We start from the raw sequence: 21,739 nt of genomic DNA on the forward strand, positions 1-21,739 counted from the left end.
GCACCTATGAGGGCCAGCATAGCAAACGGGCGGCTGGGTGGGCAACACCACAGCCAAACGCCTTTGTCTCCCTAGTGGCGATGTTGATACACTGCACCAGTTACTCATTTGAGGCCGAGTCAATATAGGGAGGGCCCAGGACCAGTTTAGATAATCGTCACTGGTGTTGTCCACGAGCGGAAATCAAACTCTGGTCGCCGCGTTTGCAGTGCAGCGTGCCGACGCTACACTACCACTCCCCACACACACCGCCCCACGCACAACGTCTATTGCAGGAGACGCATGGGGAGTGTGCCACTGCAAAGGAAAGCGATGAACAAATCAAAATATTCTATGACGCGGGTTCGAATTAAAAAACATAAATGAACGCACATCAAAGACTGAGGAATGGGAAGAATGTCTCGCCACAACAGGTGGGGCCTCTATAAACGGATCACCCTGTAGTTCATGTGAAAATGTTAAATAATAAAACAAAACGTCACGAAAATGCGCATAGCCACCACATGCAGCCATGAGGGGAGTCTCACTCTCCTCTCTCTCCATCTCTTCCCCAACTCAGTCGGTCCCAAAATATTTCTTCCCAAAGTGAGTCGGGGCGATGGGGTGCACTTCCGTGGTGAGCACCGTGATGTCCGGAAACTCCTGAATGATCGACTTCGCTCCTGCCGGCAACAAACCGCACAGAGACGCGGCATTGAGCGCTCCGCCGCATCGGTCGCGCGTGACCGCGTCGCCCGGTGCACGGGCATCTCGGCATCGATCCGCCTCGGCAATTCGTCGCCGTGTGCACGGAGCGGCGAGACGCGCCGCACCTACAAATCGCCCAGCAGACCGTTGAGGCAAGTCGGTCTCTACCGCAAAGCAAGTACAGATCGGTTCCTTGCGACGTTGATATGGACCGGAGAGAGGGGGGGGAGGGGCGTAGAGAGTGGGACTAACTGCAATAAGGGGCGTGGCTGTGGTAGAGGGCGTGGCCAGACTCTCGTCACACCCACACGGCAACGCCCCCTTTGTTGAGCAAACTACTCGCTGGGATAAATCTTTGTTTTTTTTTCGGTAAAGTCACGTATAAATAAGAAATAATAAAATAACAACATAATAGCGTACGACGTTTCGGTTGCAACACAAGCAGCCATCATCGGGTACAGAAGAGCTAAATTTACGAGAGAGGGGAAACACATAACCCCAGATGTATATACAGACACCCAAGTAGGGGGAACTAACACAGATACAATAGGGGACACAGAGAGAGAAGCATACCAAACGGTGTTAGTTCCCCCTACTTGGGTGTCTGTGTATACATCTGGGGTTATGTGTTTCCCCTCTCTCGTAAATTTAGCTCTTCTGTACCTGATGATGGCTGCTTGTGTTGCAACCGAAACGTCGTACGCTATTATGCTATTTTATTATTTCTTATTTAACGTGACTTTACCGAAAAAAAACAAAGATTTCTTCCTGCAGTCACGAAAGCTTCGAACCAAGTTTACTCGCTGGGATGTGGACGAAGCAGTTGCACGCGCAGTGATTTCAGCTGTGACCCATCACTCGGGCATTGAGCCGGCTCCAGACTGAGCTCTCCGCCCTGCAGCGCCCACTGGGATGAATGCAAAATGAAACTATTACAGCCAGTTATTGGTATGACCGAGACAGATGTGCGATGTGAAGCACTCTCCTCGAGCTAGACGCAAATTGTTGTTCACGTATTTTTTTTTTTACGTATAGGAGGGCCTCACCGTGTGGCGTGGAGAAGAGGCTCAGGAGGAAGATGTGCTTTGTGGGCACCCCATGCTCGATGAGCACCTTGACCGCCTCAATCACCGTGTTGCCAGTGCCTTCGACGCGCACGCACAAAAAACAAACCAAGACAAAGATCCTCATATAGCCTTAACAGACTGTTGCGGCAAGTGCAGTTAAGTGAGCACCTATCAAGGCCGACATGGTACGAGGCGGTTGATGGCCAGCACCGCGCCCGACCACCTTTTCATCTCCCCGGTGGTGATATTTTTTTACACACCACACCAGGTACTCATTTGAGTCTGAGTCGACCGCCTCGATCACCGTATTTGCCAGTGCCTGTGATGCACGCGCGCACACACAGGCCCCGAGCTCAAACCTCCTCCCCCGATGCTCGCTGTGCCACCAGTGACTGAGGTGTACGTGTGAACTTGTGTGCGCACATTTGGCGCTCGCAACGAGCAGAGCACCGGGCGGCTAAAATGCAGCGAGTTGGCAAAGTACGGCGTACAGCTGGTGCATCCGTAAGGACATAAATGAGCCGTTCCATGGCGCCAGTGGGCGCACTACACCTCGGGGCTCACTAGAGGGCAGGTTCCGGATGTCACGGAGGCCGGGTCAGGACATGACAGTCTGTGTGAACCCGCAAGAGCACGTGACCGGACGAGGGGGCACGGGGACCCCCAGGAAGGGGTGAACGGGCCACGTGATGTGGACCCGGAGCCTCCACGAAGGATCGAGAACGGGGCCACAGGAGATACAAGCCCAGTCCCGAGAGGGAGCGGGGCTGGTCGACCCGGGAATTACGCCGCCGCCTTCTTCGATCCTCGCTCTTTGGTCTCCGCACACGACCACCAGACGGCGTGTCGGCTGTTCTGATTAAACCATATAGTGATTCCGTTCAAGTGGTTAGGAACGGTGGCCACCACCATACGCAGTTAACCCGTAATCTCCATATATATAAAAGGCAAAGTTCTGAATGTGTGTCTGTCTCAAAATGTTTAGCCTACTTCCCGACATGCATACTTCCCGACATGCAACAAACTGGAAATTTGCCATGTGGGTTACTTTCCAGACTGTACACCATGCAAAAATTATAAAAATACACTTTTGTTTTTTTTTGGGGGGGGAGCTCAATAATGCATTTATTTTTTGCACGGCAAGTGAGCTAAGACGTCAAATCTGTCACGTGACCCTCGCATGTGGAAGCGTAACGCATTGTAGTGTAGCGGTTAGCGTGCGGCGCTACGAACCCGGCGACCCGAGTTCGATTCCCGCTCATGGCCACCACCAGTGACGATTATTTGAACCGGTACTGGACCTCCCCTAGGTCGACTCAGCCTCAAACAATTAACTGGTGTGGTGTCTGAACATCGCCACTGGGGAAACAAAGGCGGCCGGGCGTGGTGCTGGCCACCCAACCCCTCGTGTGCCGTGCCGGCCTTCATAGGTGCTCGCTAACAGCACTTTCCCCCTACAGGCTACACGGGGGATTTTGTCTTTATCTTGTGTGTGGGGGGACTGCGTACCTATTCGCGTGCTGCGCTACGAACCCGGCGACCCGAGTTCGATTCCCGCTCACGGCCACCACCACCACCACCACCGGTGACGATTATTTGAACCGGTCCTGGGCCTCCCCTAGCTCGACTCAGCCTCAAACGAGTAACTGCTGTGGTGTGTGAACATCGCCACTGGGGGGACAAAGGCGGCCCGGCATGGTGCTGTCACCCACCCCCTTCATAGGTGCTCGCTAACAGCACTTGCCCCCTACAGTCTCACAGGCTACACGGGGGATCTTTGTCTTTATCTTGTGTGCGGGGGGGGCAGCGACTGCGTAGCGATTCGCGCGCTGCGCTACAAAACCCGGCGACCCGAGTTCGATTCCCGTTCACGGCCGGTGACGATTATTTAAACCGCTCCTGGGCCTCCCCTCGGTCGACTCGGCCTCAGCCTCAAACGCGTAACTGGTGTGGTGTGTGAACATCGCCATTGGGGAGACAAAGGCGGTCGGGCGTGGTGAATCCAAGTCCGCGGCGAAGCCGTGTAGTTAAGCTAGTGTAATATATAGTTGCCCGGAATGTACATAGTCAACCTTGGAACGTTGAGTAATTGTTGGTTGTGTTAGTGGTTCAAGTTGTGTCAGTAAATAAACGTGTTGCCTCCAAGACTTGGTGTGCGCCTGGTTAGAACCCACTACACATCTCCCAGTTATCTCAGACAACCCATGGCATCTGGGTCCATCCCAGTGACTTCCTGTCAACGAGCCTTCAACACTTCACGTGGCCTCAAAGTGCACCTGGTCTGCCACAACTGCTGTGTTGACGTCACCGCCACTTAAAGTAAAAAAAAAAATCAACAATCCTTATGACATTCGATAAACGGTGATCGCCTAAAAGTCCAACAATTATTTGTAGTGCCGCACTACAAATGATTGTGCGTGTGCTGTTCCTGAAATAGGGACTGCAGAAAAAATGGTTTGACATTATTCATGAAGGAACGCCTTGTGCTCACTTGCATTCGTAAAAAAACGGCTCTTCTTGTTATTTTGGTTACCGACAGCTGCCCTAGAAACACTTAGACCGAGCCACCACGAGCAGGGGCTCCGTGGGACGCAGATTGCCCACCGCTGATTGTAGAGCATCCGAGCCTTGGCAGTGGGTGGTGAAATCGGTTGCAAACTTACTGAGGATGGGGTACATGAGCAACACTTTCCGGCGCGCGATGTCCGGCGGGAATTTGGCGTAGTACACTTTAGCCTTCTGCGTATCCTCGTCGCTCTGGATGAGGATCTTGCCAATGCGGATTGAGCGGCAGCAGTCCCTGAGGCCCTGTTCCATGGCTTCTCCTACACAGTGCGGGGGAGGGGGGGAGATCGGGGTGGGGCAACCGTTACGTATCACGGGCGGCGGCGTGGCCCATCGGCGTCGTGGTTCGACTCGTCGTTGCGGTTGGACATCGTAGTGGACGTTAAAGATCCCGGCCATGTCATTCCAAACGAGTGGGGGCCCATTGTATTGTGTGCCGGGCATCACGGTCCAAAGTTCAAAAATTAACAAATCAAATGCTGTCGCCCCCCCCCCCGCTACCAACCGTTAAAACTTAGCAGGACCCTCCTGAAACACGAGTGTGGGCGCCCAGCGAGGCTCCCCCTGGGTAAACGAGTGTGACAAAATAATTCATAAACTGTGTCCCGTTTGAAGCCGCGCAGCCCCAATGGACTCACCGCTCCGCATGATGCTCACGCCACAGTTGCCCTTCTCAAACTTTACGCCTTCGTACTTGTGACCTGCACCACAAAGGGGGACCACGGTGGCAGAGGTAAGAAGTCATCATCACGTGACCGCACCGCGCCTTTTACGACAACACAGGTGTTTTTTGAGATGATGAGGCATTTAGAAGCAATAGAAATGCAAAGATGTGTAAGTGTTATTTTAACATAACACGTACAATTTTCGCTGTCAATGTCAAGATTTATGATAGATGTTTTTGGGCAAGGCCACGACAACACAGCCAAACAAATTAATATGTCACATGGTGTACAAGCATGTAACAGAGCCACAGTTGTTATTGTCTTCGCTCACTCATTGGTGAATTGAGCAACATTCTCACAGCCATAATTAGTAATTAGATAAAGACTATTCGCTTGACACTGCGTCAAGCATCATCAGAACCTCCTGGGTGTTTATTCCTGACTTCATGGACCTTGCCACGACAACGTGCGACATGGTTTCAAGTGAAACGCCGAGTCTCTAATTGCTGCCAAGCATGACCTGTGAGAATTGTTCAACTTACCGGTGAGTTCGCTGGAACAATACCAATTACGTTTAAATGCTTGTAGTACACGTGCATAATTTGATTGTTTGGCTGCAGCAGGTGGTGGAGGGTCTTGACAACACAAATCTGGCCGAATCATTTATATGGCCTAACCACCAGCGCTCCCCTGTTTTTTTATAAACCAACTCAGAATCTTTCTTTAGACTGGAGGCTGCTATAAAGTTCCATGTGATAAAGCTCCTTCGTTGAGCTACCATTTATGGCCAGGCCGCTTCTGAAAAAGAATAGCTCAGTGGATTTTACCTTGGAAAATAAAAATAGTTTAGTTTTAGATTATGCATTTACTTTTAGTGATTTGTTTACCTTTTCGATACTTTGCACTCCTATCGTTTTTTAAATATTATTTGTTGTTGTAACTTTCCCGCCCAGTGCCCCGACTGGACATCTGTGAAAAAAAGGCCTCCATAGCTCATCGGATTTCTCCAGGATAAATATTCCAATTCTGATTCGATGACCCATGAAGCTCTTTTTCACAGGTGCCCAGACTATCAGTGATATCTGGAGGGAGGGTCGGGCGGGAAAGCGGTGAGGACTTGACCTGTCGGGGTGGTCACCGTGCAGTCGCTGTACGGGAGTTGGTTGAGGCCCTCTTCCACGACCAAGCGAATCTACGCGGAGCACGCACAACGGGAGGAGCGCACCGCAGGCACAGGACGCCCACAGGGTGTCCTTCGGATATTCCTCACACCGATGTTGGTCGCGAGCGGGAATCAAACTCGGCTCGCCATGTTCGTAGAGCAACGGCGCTAACCAAGACAGTACGGTTTGCCACCAGCACACACTCATACAGGTCTAAGTCTGTCATACTCGTAAGACATTTCTGTGCGGCGAAACGACCGTCGATGTATTTATCGTTTAGTATTGGTTTATTAGCTTTTGTTCAATAAAGCGTAACAAACGAAACCAAGAGGGCCTTGACGTTTATTTGCCGATGCTGGCAGCGTCGTTTATTGCTGCTGCTATTTGCTACCGCCCCTGGCTCGTGGACATTTCAACGCTTTGAAGCTCCCCGGGCGGCAAGCTTTGCGTTAGGCCCCGCGCGCATGTGCACACCGCACGTACCAGCCGGTCGGCACTGAACACAAAGTCCCCTCTGCTGGTCGACCTGCGGAATACAGAGGGCGCACCGCCAACGTCAACAACGAATGCACGACTGAACAGCATCACATTAAGTTTGGTTCTGCGTTTCAGTTGGTTAAATTCCACCCAACGAGAATTTCCATTTTCCAGTTTGTCATGCGAGAAACATTACGATCAATGTAAGAGTATAATGTCATGGGCTTTATCCAGACCCCTGACGCCTGCTGTATATTTGGAGTTTGCGCGTCTCTCTCTCTCTCTCCCAGTGGCCGCGTGGATTTTTCTCCGGGTCCTTCGGTTTTTTTCCCCTCCACATTCAGAAGCAACGTGGCGTTTCGAGTATTTGGCTGCTAGAAATTCCCACACGATACGCCACTTCGTTGAGCTATCATTTGTGGCCAGGCCGCTTCTGAAAAGGAGCTACAAAGCTCAGCGGGCCTTATCTGGTAAAATAAAAATAGGTTGCTCTGTCTCAAGACACGACGTCAGTCGCCTAAGCAATAAGAAACAAAAAAATCAAGATTCGTACATTTAACTTTCAAGTAAATTTAAACAAATCTGACATTTCAACGGCCCCACCAGCACAAGGCTGGAATGCAGACAAACACCTACTCAAGTCCAATCAAAGGGCGTCACTGCTCACACGAGCAGCAGGCTGATGCTCATCTCTGATAACAGCCCGAAGGCAGAGACTGGTCGGAGCCATCCTCCCCCCACTGCCCCCCCCCCCCCCCCCCGTATGCACAACCACTGTTGTCGACTTCTTTCCACAGCGTGGCACTACTCGGAGCTACACAGGTTGAGGTTTTCGCCTTACGAATATTTTGAGAACTGTATTCTATCCTACAGGAACTGATGAGAATTACTACTATAATGAGCCAAGAATGTCTGTTTGTGTGTAACGCGCGTGACGTCACTCTCCACATGACGCACCCCCCCGTCATTAATATTCATGAGTGGGTGGATTTTTACACTCACGCAGAAGAAGGTCGAGTGGAAATACAATGTTTTTCGCAAGTTCGCTTTAAGTTTGACGTTTCTTTATTGAAAGTTAATCTAATAAATAATTCTATGCAGCAACAAAGTGGATTTGGTGTCTTTATTTCTTCAGCACTTGAGACAAAATTTTAGTCTAATGTATGCTTCTACATTATGGTAAAATAGACATTTCTCGGTGATTTTCCAGATGTTGTATAGACTTCCAATTTATTTTAACCTCGGCGAGTGAGAGCAGAAGAAAATAAAGTACCAGAGCAGTGAATTTGAACAAATTCAAGGTCAGTTATATACAGTGCTACAGTGACATGAAGTGAAGTGTTTTATGACTTCGTTTTGTGCCAGATTCACTGCCATTAAATTTACACAAGCTGCTCAATTTTTTCATAAATATTACAGCTTCCGTCCTAGGACAGGCAAACAAGCTAGTCGTTTATGTTGTGACAAAAACACGTACATTACCAGTGCACTGTGACAGAACAAGGCCTGGAAAAAAATTAGGTGGCCTTTGTTACCTCCGATTAGAACGGTTGGTTACGTATGGTGCGAAAGAAGTTCAACATGTACACAGTTTAGGAGTCACCCCCTCAACCCTTCACACCATCCAACATCCCTTCACACACCACGTGTTGTTTAGCTGGTGCCGTTGCATCTATTTACCATGGCAATCATCAACCCTCTCAATGTGATGACCATGCTATCATCTCGAAGCTCCGGTCCCCGACACAACACAAGCAGTTGCCTACTCCTCGGTTCAAGAGTTTAAATCAGGGGACTCATCGATCACAGGCACCAAAGTTAGATCTCGCATCACTTCAATACTGATAAGAAACGGGCGTCGATTTCCTCAAATAAAACGGTCAGAAATGTGTGGAGGGCAGTGTGTGTGTGTAACGAAGCCAGAGTTCATCATCAGATGGCGCTGCTGTCACTGCCCACCGAAGAGCTGCGTCCGTGTTGCTTCTCTCGCGTTTATATTCATTGCCACAATAGTTCCCTGCTATTTTGACATTTCAATACATCAGCCCATTTGGCCACGAGGCCAACGTTTACTGTTAATGTACACACCCCGATTGACACCAGAGCCTCACAACCCATAAACGCTCCTTTTTGAATTGCTTAAGAAGCTCCCGGCACGCGGCACGAAACGTCGGACAACGTGCCAAACAGGAGGTACAACCTCAAAAAACACCGGGGAGCTATAGGGTACCACCTATTTCATTGATTTCTGAAAACCGGTATGCTGAGCCGTACCACGGCCAAGAGTTCAACTCAAAACCTTGTGATTGTCAGTAAGGTAAAGCCAAGTGCCCTCACCAGTTGCCACCTGTAGCTACTGTACTGCACAAACCTATTTGCCTGCATTAGCCTGCATCAGCCTTCACAATAAATATAATAAATACATTTCATAATGTATTTGCTTCACAATATGAAGGTCAATTACACATTGGGAGGGCAAAATGCATAACACAAATGCCCTACAAGCACAGTCACCCTCCCTCGCTTCACTCCTGCCGTTTGCTGCAGAGGCTCGAACCCCAGTGGCTTCCCCGTTTAATACGGTTGGTGATTAACCATAAACTGTGCAGCATGAACTTGATGAGCTTGATCATTAACTTGACAGCTAACATCCCAGCCAATGACCTTGTGATGTTATACTATAAAAGGGGTAGGCCACGCGTGCCAGAGCCGTGGTATAAATTTGACAAAACGATAAAGTCGCCCGCACGTTGGCCGATTAGCCAAAGCCACGCAGCAACATTGCCCCCCCCGCCACTGCGTTAACTACTTTTGCAGACGATACGTGCACGTGAAACCACATGCCAAGTTTGATTTCGTGTATTTTCGTCATTCCACCGTGAACAAAAATATGCGTACAAGCCACCCAGCATTTCCAGTACAGTATATTTTCCGCTAATACCAGTTGCGCTATCGAGGTCATGTCGTCGTGAAACAAACGACAATCCGTTTGGAAATAATTGCAGAGGAAAGTGTCCGATGTGTCAGAGAACGGCCCACGGAAGCAATTCTTTTACAGATCTTCCCCCCCCCCAAAAAGAGCCTTTAAGTGACACTGTTATCCTCCTCATTTCTTGAGAACTGCTTGTTGTTTTTGTTGTGTTTAGTTTGTCGTCCTTCCCCGCACCTCCAATTCGCACGGTTGGCTGCGTATGGTGCGAAAGAAGTGCAATCATAATGATAAATACGCACCTGAATTTCTGAACAAGTCCATTCCAATAAATAAATTAATTACATTTCCTCCTTTCCTCTCGGTCACAGAAATCAGCATTTATAGTTACTGTACTGTCGTCAAATAGTTTTCGTTTCCAGTTAAGAAAATTCCGCATTTTCCCACGACCAGTGACAACACGAGTTTTTACATAGCACAATATCACAAGCAGCTGAGACATACATTCCGGGAGCTTGTTTACAATGCTGTCATTGCGTGTACACCAATAGAAAAAAAGACAAATCCCTGTGCCATTGAAATGATCTACAGAACCTTGGCAATCCACTGCTTGCTGATGGCAAAAGTCGTGGTTTGGAGGGTTGCTTGATCATAATTCAAACGTGGGGTTTGGCGTTGTCAAACGTGGGTTTGGCGCGGTCAAACGTGGGTTTGGCGTGGTCAAACGTGGGGTTTGGCGTTGCCAAACGTGGGTTTGGCGTTGTCAAACGTGGGTTTGGCGTTGTCAAACGTGGGTCTGGCGCGGTCAAACGTGGGTTTGGTATTGTCAAACGTGGGTTTGGCGCGGTCAAACGTGGGTTTGGCGCTGTCAAACGTGGGTTTGGCGTGGTCAAACGTGGGGTTTGGTGTTGTCAAACGTGGGTTTGGCGTTGTCAAACGTGGGTTTGGCGTCGTCAAACGTGGGTTTGGCGTGGTCAAGCGTGGGTTTGGCGTGGTCAAACGTGGGTTTGGCGTGGTCAAACGTGGGTTTGGCGTGGTCAAACGTGGGTTTGGCGTGGTCAAACGTGGGTTTGGCGTGGTCAAACGTGGGTTTGGCGTGGTCAAACGTGGGTTTGGCGTTGTCAAACGTGGGTTTGGCATTGTCAAACGTGGGTTTGGCGTTGTCAAGCGTGGGTTTGGCGTTGTCAAACGTGGGTTTGGCGTTGTGAAACGTGGGTTTGGCGTTGTCAAACGTGGGTTTGGTGTGGTCAAACGTGGGTTTGGCGCTGTCAAACGTGGGTTTGGCGCGGTCAAACGTAGGTTTGGTGCTGTCAAACGTGGGTTTGGCGTGGTCAAGCGTGGGTTTGGCGTGGTCAAACGTGGGTGTGGCGTTGTCAAGCGTGGGTGTGGCGTGGTCAAACGTGGGTTTGGCGCGGTCAAACGTGGGTTTGGCGCGGTCAAACGTGGGTTTGGCGCGGTCAAACGTGGGTTTGGCGTTGTCAAACGTGGGTTTGGCGTGGTCAAACGTGGGTTTGGCGCTGTCAAACGTGGGTTTGGCGTTGTCAAACGTGGGTTTGGCGTGGTCAAACGTGGGTTTGGCGTGGTCAAACGTGGGTTTGGCGTGGTCAAACGTGGGTTTGGCGCGGTCAAACGTGAGTTTGGCGTGGTCAAACGTGGGTTTGGCGTGGTCAAACGTGGGTTTGGCGCTGTCAAACGTGGGTTTGGCGCTGTCAAACGTGGGTTTGGCGCGGTCAAACGTGGGTTTGGCGCGGTCAAACGTGGGTTTGGCGTGGTCAAACGTGGGTTTGGCGTGGTCAAACGTGGGGTTTGGCGTGGTCAAACGTGGGTTTGGCGTTGTCAAACGTGGGTTTGGCGTTGTCAAACGTGGGTTTGGCGTGGTCAAACGTGGGTTTGGCGTTGTCAAACGTGGGTTTGGCGTGGTCAAACGTGGGTTTGGCGTGGTCAAACGTGGGTTTGGCGTGGTCAAACGTGGGTTTGGCGTGGTCAAACGTGGGTTTGGCGTGGTCAAACGTGGGTTTGGCGTGGTCAAACGTGGGTTTGGCGTGGTCAAACGTGGGGTTTGGCGTTGCCAAACGTGGGTTTGGCGTGGTCAAACGTGGGGTTTGGCGTGGTCAAACGCGGGTTTGGCGTGGTCAAGGGTGGGGTTTGGCGTGGTCAAACGTGGGTTTGCTGTGGTCAAACGTGGGGTTTGGCGTGGTCAAACGTGGGTTTGGCGTGGTCAAACGTGGGGTTTGGCGTTGTCAAACGTGGGTTTGGCGTGGTCAAACGCGGGTTTGGCGTGGTCAAACGTGGGTTTGGCGAGACGATGGGTGGGCCCAGACAAAGTGTCAAAAAACATCACCTAGGCGTGCCCGTCGAATCGAACTCATCACGCCCGCCTGTCGCCCCGGGGCTTCATAAGCCGCAGTGCGCTTCAAACAGCTCCAGCCAAACCGCTTCTGAATTCACGGCCCAGTTGGCGCCGCATTCCGAACGCGACTTTTTTTTATTATCGAAGTGTTTTTTTGGGGGTTGTTTTTGTTTTAATCGTCGGCGAAGAGTCAGGCTCGTGTCGAAGAGTCCGGGACGCCCGTACAACAGGAATTAAACCTTTTACTTTCTCGGTATGTGGATGTGTAACGGTATACGACCCAGACAGTGCGATACACATCTTACAGGCAAGTTATTGTTTTTTTTTGTCGATAGGCTCGTCTTAAGAATGAGAAGAGCATCGCTTTGTAGCTACCGCAACGTTCACCGCACGTGGAATGTGCTTTTGCCGGTGGCGTGGAAACGCGTTGGGTACAGTACAACTGTATTCTTGGTTCTTTCGGTAAATAAAATCATTTAAAAAAAAAACAATAAAATTCTCACTGACAATTTTATTGCTTTTATTATTTTATTGTTTCCCTCCTACGTGGTGACTTTTACCGAAAGAACCAAGAGTATGAATAACCTGCAGTCACGAAAGCTTTAAATCAAAACACAGTTACAACTGTACATGAGAGATAGGGCGAGGAGAGCGGTGGTACTGCAGGTCGGCGCACTGTCGCTAATGAAGCCGGCAACGAAAGGCACAGAGTTCGATACCCCCAACCACGACCAATTCACGCCGGCGGCGAGGGGCTGTGACATCTGAAACCCGGTCAAGGTGGCAAGGAACTCTCCACCCTTTTGAAACCCGCACGGATCAGCGATGGTGAAAAAGTCCCCATCGGGGGTCACCGGACACGGTGAAGGGGTGGACGGGGGACGGAGTCGACTGTCATCCAGCGGTGGATTTTTTTTGTTTGTTAGTATTTTTTTTTAAACACAAGTGGGCTCAATGTCGATGAGCAGTTTGTTTGTTTTTTGAAACAAACAAAAAAACACACAGCGTGCGCGAACTAACTCACTTGTCGCGAATGATGGTCTGCAGCTCGCGTATTTGATCGTTGAGCCGCAGAACTTTGAGCTGGCGGCCCAGGTCATCGACGCAGAGCTTCATCTGCTTCAACGACGCTTCGTCGCTCGCGTCGTCGTCGCCGCCACCGCCACCGCGGCGGTGGTCATCGTTCAACGCGTTCCTCTTCTTCGTCCAGCTGTTGTTCTCCGCGTTGTTACCGCCGATGCCGCTGCTATTGTTCGCGAACGACGAGTCGCGAGCGCTCACGTCCATTTATTTGCGTTGTGCTCGTTGTAGGGGAAATTAATAACAATTGAGCGACTGTAACTTCAAATATCGCCCGCTGCTTCTGCTGCGGTCGCCCTTAAGGCTGTAGGTACGGTGGTGCTTGCTGGCTTGGTGCTGGTGCTCAGTGGTGGTAACAACAACGCCCCACGCCACCCGCACACGTGTAGCACACACACACACAGGGGGGGCCCCGGACCGCGCATTGGTCAAGCCAATGTCAGTTCCGCCCGCCGCACCACGTGCTCGCTGTGGGCCCGTGTGCATGTTCTAGGGCCCAACACCGCCCACGCGCTGGCCGTGCATGTTCTGGGGCCCAACACCGCCCACGCGCTGACCGTGCATGTTCCGGGGCCGCCACCGTGCTGGCCGTGCATGTTCCGGGGCCCCCACCGCCACCGTGCTGGCCGTGCATGTTCCGGGGCCCAACACCGCCCACGCGCTGGCCGTGCATGTTCCGGGGTCCCCACCGCCACCGTGCGCGCCATGCATGTTCCGGGGCCCAACACCGCCCACGCGCTGGCCGTGCATGTTCCGGGGCCCAACACTGCCCACGCGCTGGCCGTGCATGTTCCGGGGTCCCCACCGCGCTGGCCGTGCATGTTCCGGGGCCCAACACCGCCCACGCGCTGGCCATGCATGTTCCGGGGCCTAACACCGCCCACGCGCTGGCCGTGCATGTTCCGGGGCCCCCACCGCCACCGTGCTGGCCATGCATGTTCCGGGGCCCAACACCGCCCACGCGCTGGCCGTGCATGTTCCGGGGCCTCCACCGCCACCGCACTGGCCGTGCATGTTCCGGGGCCCACACCGCCACCGCACTGGCCGTGCATGTTCCGGGGCCCACACCGCCACCGCACTGGCCGTGCATGTTCCGGGGCCCCCACCGCCACCGCACTGGCCGTGCATGTTCCGGGGCCCACACCGCCACCGCACTGGCCGTGCATGTTCCGGGGCCCCCACCGCCACCGCACTGGCCGTGCATGTTCCGGGGCCCCCACCGCCACCGCACTGGCCGTGCATGTTCCGGGGCCCCCACCGCCACCGCACTGGCCGTGCATGTTCCGGGGCCCAACACCGCCCACGCGCTGGCCGTGCATGTTCCGGGGCCTCCACCTCCACCGCACTGGCCGTGCATGTTCCGGGGCCCACACCGCCACCGCACTGGCCGTGCATGTTCCGGGGCCCACACCGCCACCGCACTGGCCGTGCATGTTCCGGGGCCCCCACCACCACCGCACTGGCCGTGCATGTTCCGGGGCCCACACCGCCACCGCACTGGCCGTGCATGTTCCGAGGCCCCCACCGCCACCGCACTGGCCGTGCATGTTCCGGGGCCCCCACCGCCACCGCACTGGCCGTGCATCTTCCGGGGCCCCCACCGCAACCGCACTGGCCGTGCATGTTCCGGGGCCCCCACCGCCACTGCGCTGTCCATGCATGTTCCGGGGCTCCCCACTGCCGCCGCGCTATCCATGCATGCTCCGGGGCCCCCGCCGCCGCCGCGCTGGTCATTCATGTTTCGGGGCCCCAACCACAGCAAGAAAATTATCCTGCTGTGGTTTTTACACCTGACGATGGTTGTTTGTGTTGCAGTCGAAACGTCGTAATAATTTTATTGTTTTATAATTTGTATTACTTTATTGTTTCCCTTATACGTACTTTACCGAAAGAACCAATAATATGAATCCCTGCAGTCACGAAAGCTTTAAATCAAAATTTGTCTTATGGTTGTTATTGTTTGACTTGCATCCCACTGGGATTTTTTTGCACACAGCGTTGATATACAGTGCTTTTTCTGTAAGATTTCGATTTAAAGCTTTCGTGACTGCAAGGATCCATCTTCTTTGGTTCTTTCGGTAAAGTCACGTAGACTGGACGACTTTTCTGTGTTTTCCTGGATTTTTCTGCTGCGCGTAGTCACTTTTAAGATGTTTTCTTGCCCATGTTTTTGTTTGTTGCGGTTGCACCCGAGTCAAGAGCCGCATGGCTAACCGGGCTCTACCTAATCAATGAACTGAACTGAAAACTGAAAACTTCTCCGAACCACGCCCTCTAGGGCTCGCTTCCATACCATAGCCGCTCCGGTGCCAGAGAGAAGCTCAAGACTTACAATTCCACCTTTATGGCAGTAGCCGGCGCCAACCAGCATGGTGACTTCATATACGTCACTGCACGTGGGTGAGAATCCGAGGTTGTTTGGCTCATAAGGCTGATCCCGTAGTCTATGCTTGAAGTTGTTGAGGGATGATGATATTTTGGCAGTGTGAAGATAGGCATGCCAGAGTAACGGAACCTCTGCGTCTGATAGAGAATTGACTTTGCGTGTTGGGGAGGGTGAAGGTTACTGGACAGTGACGAGAGATGCTCCATGCAATTAATACAAGAGACAAGCCAAGTAGCGCCGAGTAGACACTGGATAAGGACTAAACTTTGTACTTATATATACATAATCGGGTTTTTTGCCTTTTGTTTCATAATGCATTTTATTGATATAACCCTTTTGCTGATTTTTTTAAGTGTTACATGAACAGAATAGGTGACGTTATCATGTAAAGCAACCATAAACATGAAAAGACCTAGGTTTACAATTTATGAATAAAACTCTACTATCGACACAATATACATAGATGTAAAATGTAAAAAAAAAAACTTTAATATCTTGGGAACAGTAGCCAATCAGTTGTTTTAATGGTCATATTTTAATTCAGCACATCAAAAGCCATAATAAACAGCACATTTCATCTCTGAAGCAGACTACGTATAAAAAATTGTAGACCAGTGTTATCGGAGTGTCTCGTGTTAGGGGCCGCCCATAAATGACGTCACGCATCTGGGGGGGGGGGGGTCAGACGTTTGTTACGATGTGTGACGAGGGGGGGGGTGTTGAGAAATGTGACGTCACATAAAAATGCGCAACTTTAAATAAATATAGACAACACGTTCTACTTAATGAAATAGACTTTTTAATAAATGTTTTCTCCTACAACATCAGTGTGCAGCGCCACATTAAATACGCACTACAATGACAATAGTTTAAAGCGATTTGAAGCATGATTCTTTTTTTGGGGGGGGGGGGGGGCAGAGCTTTGTGACGTCATATTTGCGGGGGGTGGGTCTGACTTTTTGTGACGCCGTGTGACGAGTGGGGGGGGTCAATTAATTGTCCAAAATCGCGTGACGTGATTTATGGACGGCCCCTTAATACTTTTAAGGGTTTCGGTACGATGTCACGGAGGTACGTGTATCCATAGATGAAGGTGCGTATTTGGAGTATATTAATGTTGGAGATGGACATGATATTGAGTTTTTTGGCCCCTGCCCCCACCACATTTAAATACAAATGTGTGTTAGTTCGTCAGCCTGCTGGCGTTTCCCGATCGCTATTTATCAAGCGATAAGGTGTGAATTGGTCTGTAATAAAGTAGGCACTAATAAGGGGTTGACAGGTATGCGAAGATAATTTTTTTTATTTTTTGGTCTATGACCAAAAATAGTAATCGTGCGCATTGTACGCAGACCTACTTGTACACACACACACACGGCACATATACAGCAGGTGACAAAAACATTTCTGACTTAAATAAACGAAATAGGTGATGGAATGAACTGCGTTTATTTAGTTGTTTTGCCTCCCCTCAATTATTCTTTAAGAACACCGTTTGGTGTACGTTTCGTTGTCACAAAGAGATTCCGCAGTGACCCATTCCCTGCCGTATTGAATCAAGTAGCTTTACGTTAAGTTGTGTTTTTTAAGATGTACGTTTATATATTTAAAAAAAACAACGGCTGCCCGCAAGGGAGCCGCAAGGAGGAAGCCACAAAGAGCCACCGCATGCGGCTCTCGAGCCACAGGTTTGCCTGACCTCTGCCCCAGAGCATTATGGGTAACACGTGCAAACTTAACTTAGTTCATAGTTGTTTTTTTATGGGTAACAGAGGTGTTTATTGGGGTTAGATCGCGTAAATATGAAAGTGTCTTTAAACCTGCCACACTATCCGACACGGAGAATTAGTAAGGTTAGTCACGTAAACAAAACGTGCCAATTAGTTGCTAGTTCAGCACACCGGTTGTGTTGGAGAGTAAACCCACAACAATTACAACTGGAGTACGACGTTTCGCCGGTAATTATAACCAGCCTCATCAGGCGACAGCCAGAATTGTGAAGGAATCCTGTTTCGGTCTTCAACAGAGGGATAAATATGATGTCGTCATTTGTGAGCCAATCAGGTGCAAAGACTAGAGAGGGGGGGGTTAATGTAGTAATATGAATTACAATGGATATCTATTATTGCTTGGGTTAGTCACAGTTAATCAACATACATAATCGATGTATGTACGTGCACTATGTATATACAGTCTCCCGTTTTTGTTTTGTTTACGTCTTAAACCTTGATAATTGCTGTGGCGGGTGGTGGCGGGTTTAACAACGCATTTATATTTACACGATCTAACCCAAAAAAAAAACTTCTATCACGGGTAATATTGGTCGCGAAAGCCCTACGGCGTGTTATTTTAAAAAAATATATATAGAGTGTACTCTTCCCTATTTCCCCTGCGAATTCGTGTGTCAGTGTTTGGTTGACGAGCCTATCTCTGCTGATGAGACCCGGCAAGACGATGGAGACCCATAAAGTTCAGACGAGTCCAAGAGTTTGCTTTGTTTAAATAAACGCTGCTGAATAGTGTTTGACCTGGAAAGCCTGATGGACTAAAACATACATGTAATGTACTGTATATATACGTGGAGACAAAGAAGTGAGTTTTTGCTTATAGATTTTTCCCACAACAGACAATGAGTGTGTCTTAAGATTTAATGCAATGTGTGCCCAAGATGCACAATGGCCAGTGTGACAATGTGTTATTGCGTTACAGGAGATTAGGTGGTAGATGAGATAGGGAGAACTCTCGTTTCACGCCGTACCCCAATTACTGAAATGACAGACTTGTACACAGGGCTCCCCATAACGTGTTGGGTGTTAAGTGAACTAAACTAATTTTATTTTACCAGATAAGGACCACTGAGCTATATAGTCGCTTTTTTTAAGAAGCGATCTGACCACAAACGATAGCGCAACAAAGTGGCGAATCATCTTGTGTAAATTTATAGTAGCCAAATATTCGAAACGTATGTTGATTCTAAATGTGGAAGGAAAAACCGAAGGACCCATAAAAATCCACGCGGCCCAAAAAAATCCTCACAGAGAGAGATATGCAAACTCGAAATATACAGCAGGCGTCAGGGTTGGGATTGAACCCACGACCTCCTGTATACCAAGCGAGCTAGTTAACATCTCGCCACCTTGGCGGTCTTTATAAGTCTTGCAAAATGCAAAAACACAGCAACCTAGGTTTGACTCCTTGCCATGGCTCACATCACTAACAGCTGATATTTGAACCAGCCCTATGCGCCTTATTTACCAACCCACACCGACCAAACATGGATTGACAAGTGACTGTTGATGTAATGTTATGAATTACATTGTAGCTAAGGGAATACTTTAAGGGTGTACCAATATTCTCCGGATACAGTACAAAGGAGGGATTCAGAAGTCGCGTTATTTACGCCAGGCTTGAACTGAGTTAGATATACAGTAGACTCTCGATTATCCGCATTAATGACGGGGAGGACGGCCGCGGATAATAAAAAATCGCGGATAATCCAAAAATGTAACAATTTTCCCAATATATCTATCCCAAGACCACTGATATAGTTCTAAGTTATGTTTAAGTTGAGAAAATTTAGTTTGCTAATGAACAAAACAAACATATGTAGTAAAGCATGTATCGATCTTGTTTCATTACAATGGTCCGTAGAAAAAAACGCACTCAAACATGTTCAAAAAATCCTGAATTAAAGTTAAACCAACACGCTTCAGTTTCTCTGCCATCGCACAGTTTCGTAAATTAAAACTCACGAAATAAATGATCGGATAAATCAATCAAACTTAAGCACAACTGACGATTTTTAGTGTTCCTCTTTCCGTTTAGAACGAATACTAACAATCGACCGATCTATTTGCGTGCTTAGTGATAACACTTTCCCGCTCCCGCCCGGAAGAAGACTCGGCCCACGAAGTGGATAGCAGAGCCACAGCAATCAACATCAATCTACGCCCACTGTTGAAAAGACATGCAACTACTGTGCTGTAGAGGCGATCACGTGGATTTCGGATTAACCGGAGCACGTATTTGTTTGGAATAAATGTGTCCAAGAATAACCATGTATAACTGTTTTAGTTGATTCGTTTGGGCCTAAGGGATGACGACCGCTTGTGTTGCGATCGAAACGTCGTGAATTTTTGGTTTTTATTTTTAAAAATATATATTTTATAATTTTTCATTTTATTATTTTCTATCTACGTGACTTTACTGAAAGAACCAAACAATATGAAAATCCATGAGTTATTAATTTATGTCAAAATAGCAGGTGCGTGGTTAATCCGCAAAGCGCATAAACCGTACGTGGATGGATAATCGAGAGTCTACTGTGTGCATTACTTCAGATGGGAGCACCAGGATCTCAACAGTTCTGGCCCATTGCACCGACAAGAGCGTAGAATTTTTCACAATCTTGAAAAAATTACATTTGGGCTTCACATCGCTGCAGTAAATCGCATCTCAGTACTGTATTGCTTGCTATATATATAACTGCTTAGCCCACGTCATTCGAAATGAACAATTGTTACTGTATTTGCATATCGCGCAACAAAAGGCTACGTCTGCGTGTGTGAAGGTGAACCTTTAGAAACAACAACAACATGCATAGATGCTGCTGTTGCTCGTGAAGTATTTTTGTCACGATGCTATCTCACACCATAAAGGCGCTCACTGGAAAAAAAAATAACAACGTAAGCGGGCTATCTTCGCACAAACGGTGACATAGACACACGGCCGCACAGCCAGAGCGGCATTTAATCTGAAGGCGATAACAAGGAAATATTTTCGAAATCGTGCCCTTTGACCCCATCAATTGCGGTATAAAGTATTGAGGCATAAAAGCAGGGTCTGGTTATGCCAAAAAGCTCGCAAGTGTTTACGTGAAGTGGCTGAGATCTAAGCAGTGGCGTAATTTAATGATGCAGCTCGCTAGTTCATTCTTTCACTTCTTTCCAGTATCTGGCTCTCATTCTTGCATTATCTGCCTCTCACGTTCTCTCTTTCCTTCTTAAACATGCACACGCCAATCAAAGGCTTTATGGCCAGGTGAGAGTCCGCGGCAATAACGGGTCTCTTTTGAGTGGTCCCAAAGTAAATCATTAATGAGCACTGTACTTTATAGTAGGGACCGGATGATTGCTGATTGGTTAGGGAGCAGGGACACACCGCATGTGTGGCAGTGATAACGCTGCGTGGAGGTTTGCTGTGGGCTCTCAAGTTTACTCACACACACACGCACAAGTTTGCTCAACAATTGGTCGAACGTCTCGATGTAAAAAAAAAACCCTCCTGGAACCTTGCTGGAACACCGCACGACCCTCCTGGATATGGCCGTTTTTACTCGGTAACGTTTAGGCGCCTCTCTATTGGAAAGTAATTGCGAAGTTCCAATCCCAATTGAAGGTCGACTCGGCCCATCATGCCCCTGGGGTTGATCAAATCAGTTCGCCGTTTTTGTTGGGAAGTCATCAGTGGTCGTCTTAATTGAGGCACTCGCCTCCACAATAGTCGTGAGGATTTGCGCACCACTGCGAACAGGAGGAGAGCAGCGCTTTCATGCTCATTTGAACAAGACGTCGCTCTGGCCTTAACTGAAAGATGAGTCTTGAGCGCTATCGGAGGCTTTCCTGGAAATATATAAATGAATGGCATTGTAAAATATTGTTCAATTATAGTTGTATTGACCATCTGCACATTGAGCCAAAGTTGGTCCAATGACAGCCGACGTTGACGCAATGTTTGCATATTTACTGGGTGACGGGTTTGGCTTTGTAACCTTGTGATTCTGAGTTGCGCACTCTGCCACATTGGCATACAGTCCAACTGCTTTAGTTATTTATTTTTAGTCTGTAATGGAGTGCACTGTTTTTGTCGGGTGGACTCTGACACGGGCACAACACGGCCGACTGTTTCGCGTGATGGCGCTAGAATCGATAGGGCCCTTCTCTGCCTACTCCACGGTGGATCGTGAAAGTTGGGTACCGTATTGTCCAGGTTAAAAAACTCGAAAGTGAGACTCATCCCAAATTTCAGCCCCGTGTCAATGAGGTTACACATATCTGGTCGCACACAGACACTTAGACGCATCATAAACGTTTTTTTTTTTATACTGGGGGGGTCGGTGGGGGTCGCAGCGTGTCTTGTAATGAAGAGAATACGGTAATTCAGCGCACATTTCACCAGGCGCCTAAACGACTCGCTGGGGACTGAGATATTTACAGGCGGATATTTTTTTTATTTTACCAGGTAAGGCCCACTCAGCTATATAGCTCTTTTTCAGAAGCAACCTGGCCACAAATGACAGCTCAACGAAGTGGCTTGCCACGTGGAAATTTGTAGCAGCCAAATACTCTCAACTCACGTTCATTTTAAATGT

General features: G+C 49.2%; 1 protein-coding gene across 1 annotated transcript; it reads right to left on the reverse strand.

Moving 5' to 3' along the window:
* Positions 1 to 423: 423 nt before the first annotated feature.
* UPRT (uracil phosphoribosyltransferase homolog) lies at positions 424 to 13,343 on the reverse strand. Its single transcript, XM_032958382.2, has 7 exons — positions 12,928 to 13,343; positions 6,631 to 6,673; positions 6,107 to 6,176; positions 4,958 to 5,020; positions 4,418 to 4,579; positions 1,734 to 1,832; positions 424 to 662 (listed from the first exon to the last, which is right to left on the reverse strand). The coding sequence occupies exons 1-7, from the start codon at positions 13,188 to 13,190 to the stop codon at positions 556 to 558; spliced, it is 807 nt and encodes a 268-aa protein (XP_032814273.1). The 5' UTR covers positions 13,191 to 13,343; the 3' UTR covers positions 424 to 555.
* Positions 13,344 to 21,739: the final 8,396 nt, after the last annotated feature.

This window comes from Petromyzon marinus, chromosome 21, assembly GCF_048934315.1.
Source record: "Petromyzon marinus isolate PM22_M1 ecotype Great Lakes invasive population chromosome 21, UKy_Petmar_22M1.pri1.0, whole genome shotgun sequence".
Lineage (NCBI taxonomy): Eukaryota > Metazoa > Chordata > Hyperoartia > Petromyzontiformes > Petromyzontidae > Petromyzon > Petromyzon marinus.

What these genes read in the sequence shown, in the direction of transcription:
- UPRT (XM_032958382.2), bottom strand. Translation starts at nt 13,190, where the DNA reads ATGGACGTGAGCGCTCGCGACTCGTCGTTCGCGAACAATAGCAGCGGC. An exon ending in CACGGTGACCACCCCGACAG is followed by an intron (nt 5,021 to 6,106) that starts GTCAAGTCCTCA and finishes TTTGTGGTGCAG; the next exon opens with GTCACAAGTACGAAGGCGTA. An exon ending in CCTCTTCTCCACGCCACACG is followed by an intron (nt 663 to 1,733) that starts GTGAGGCCCTCC and finishes TGTTGCCGGCAG; the next exon opens with GAGCGAAGTCGATCATTCAG.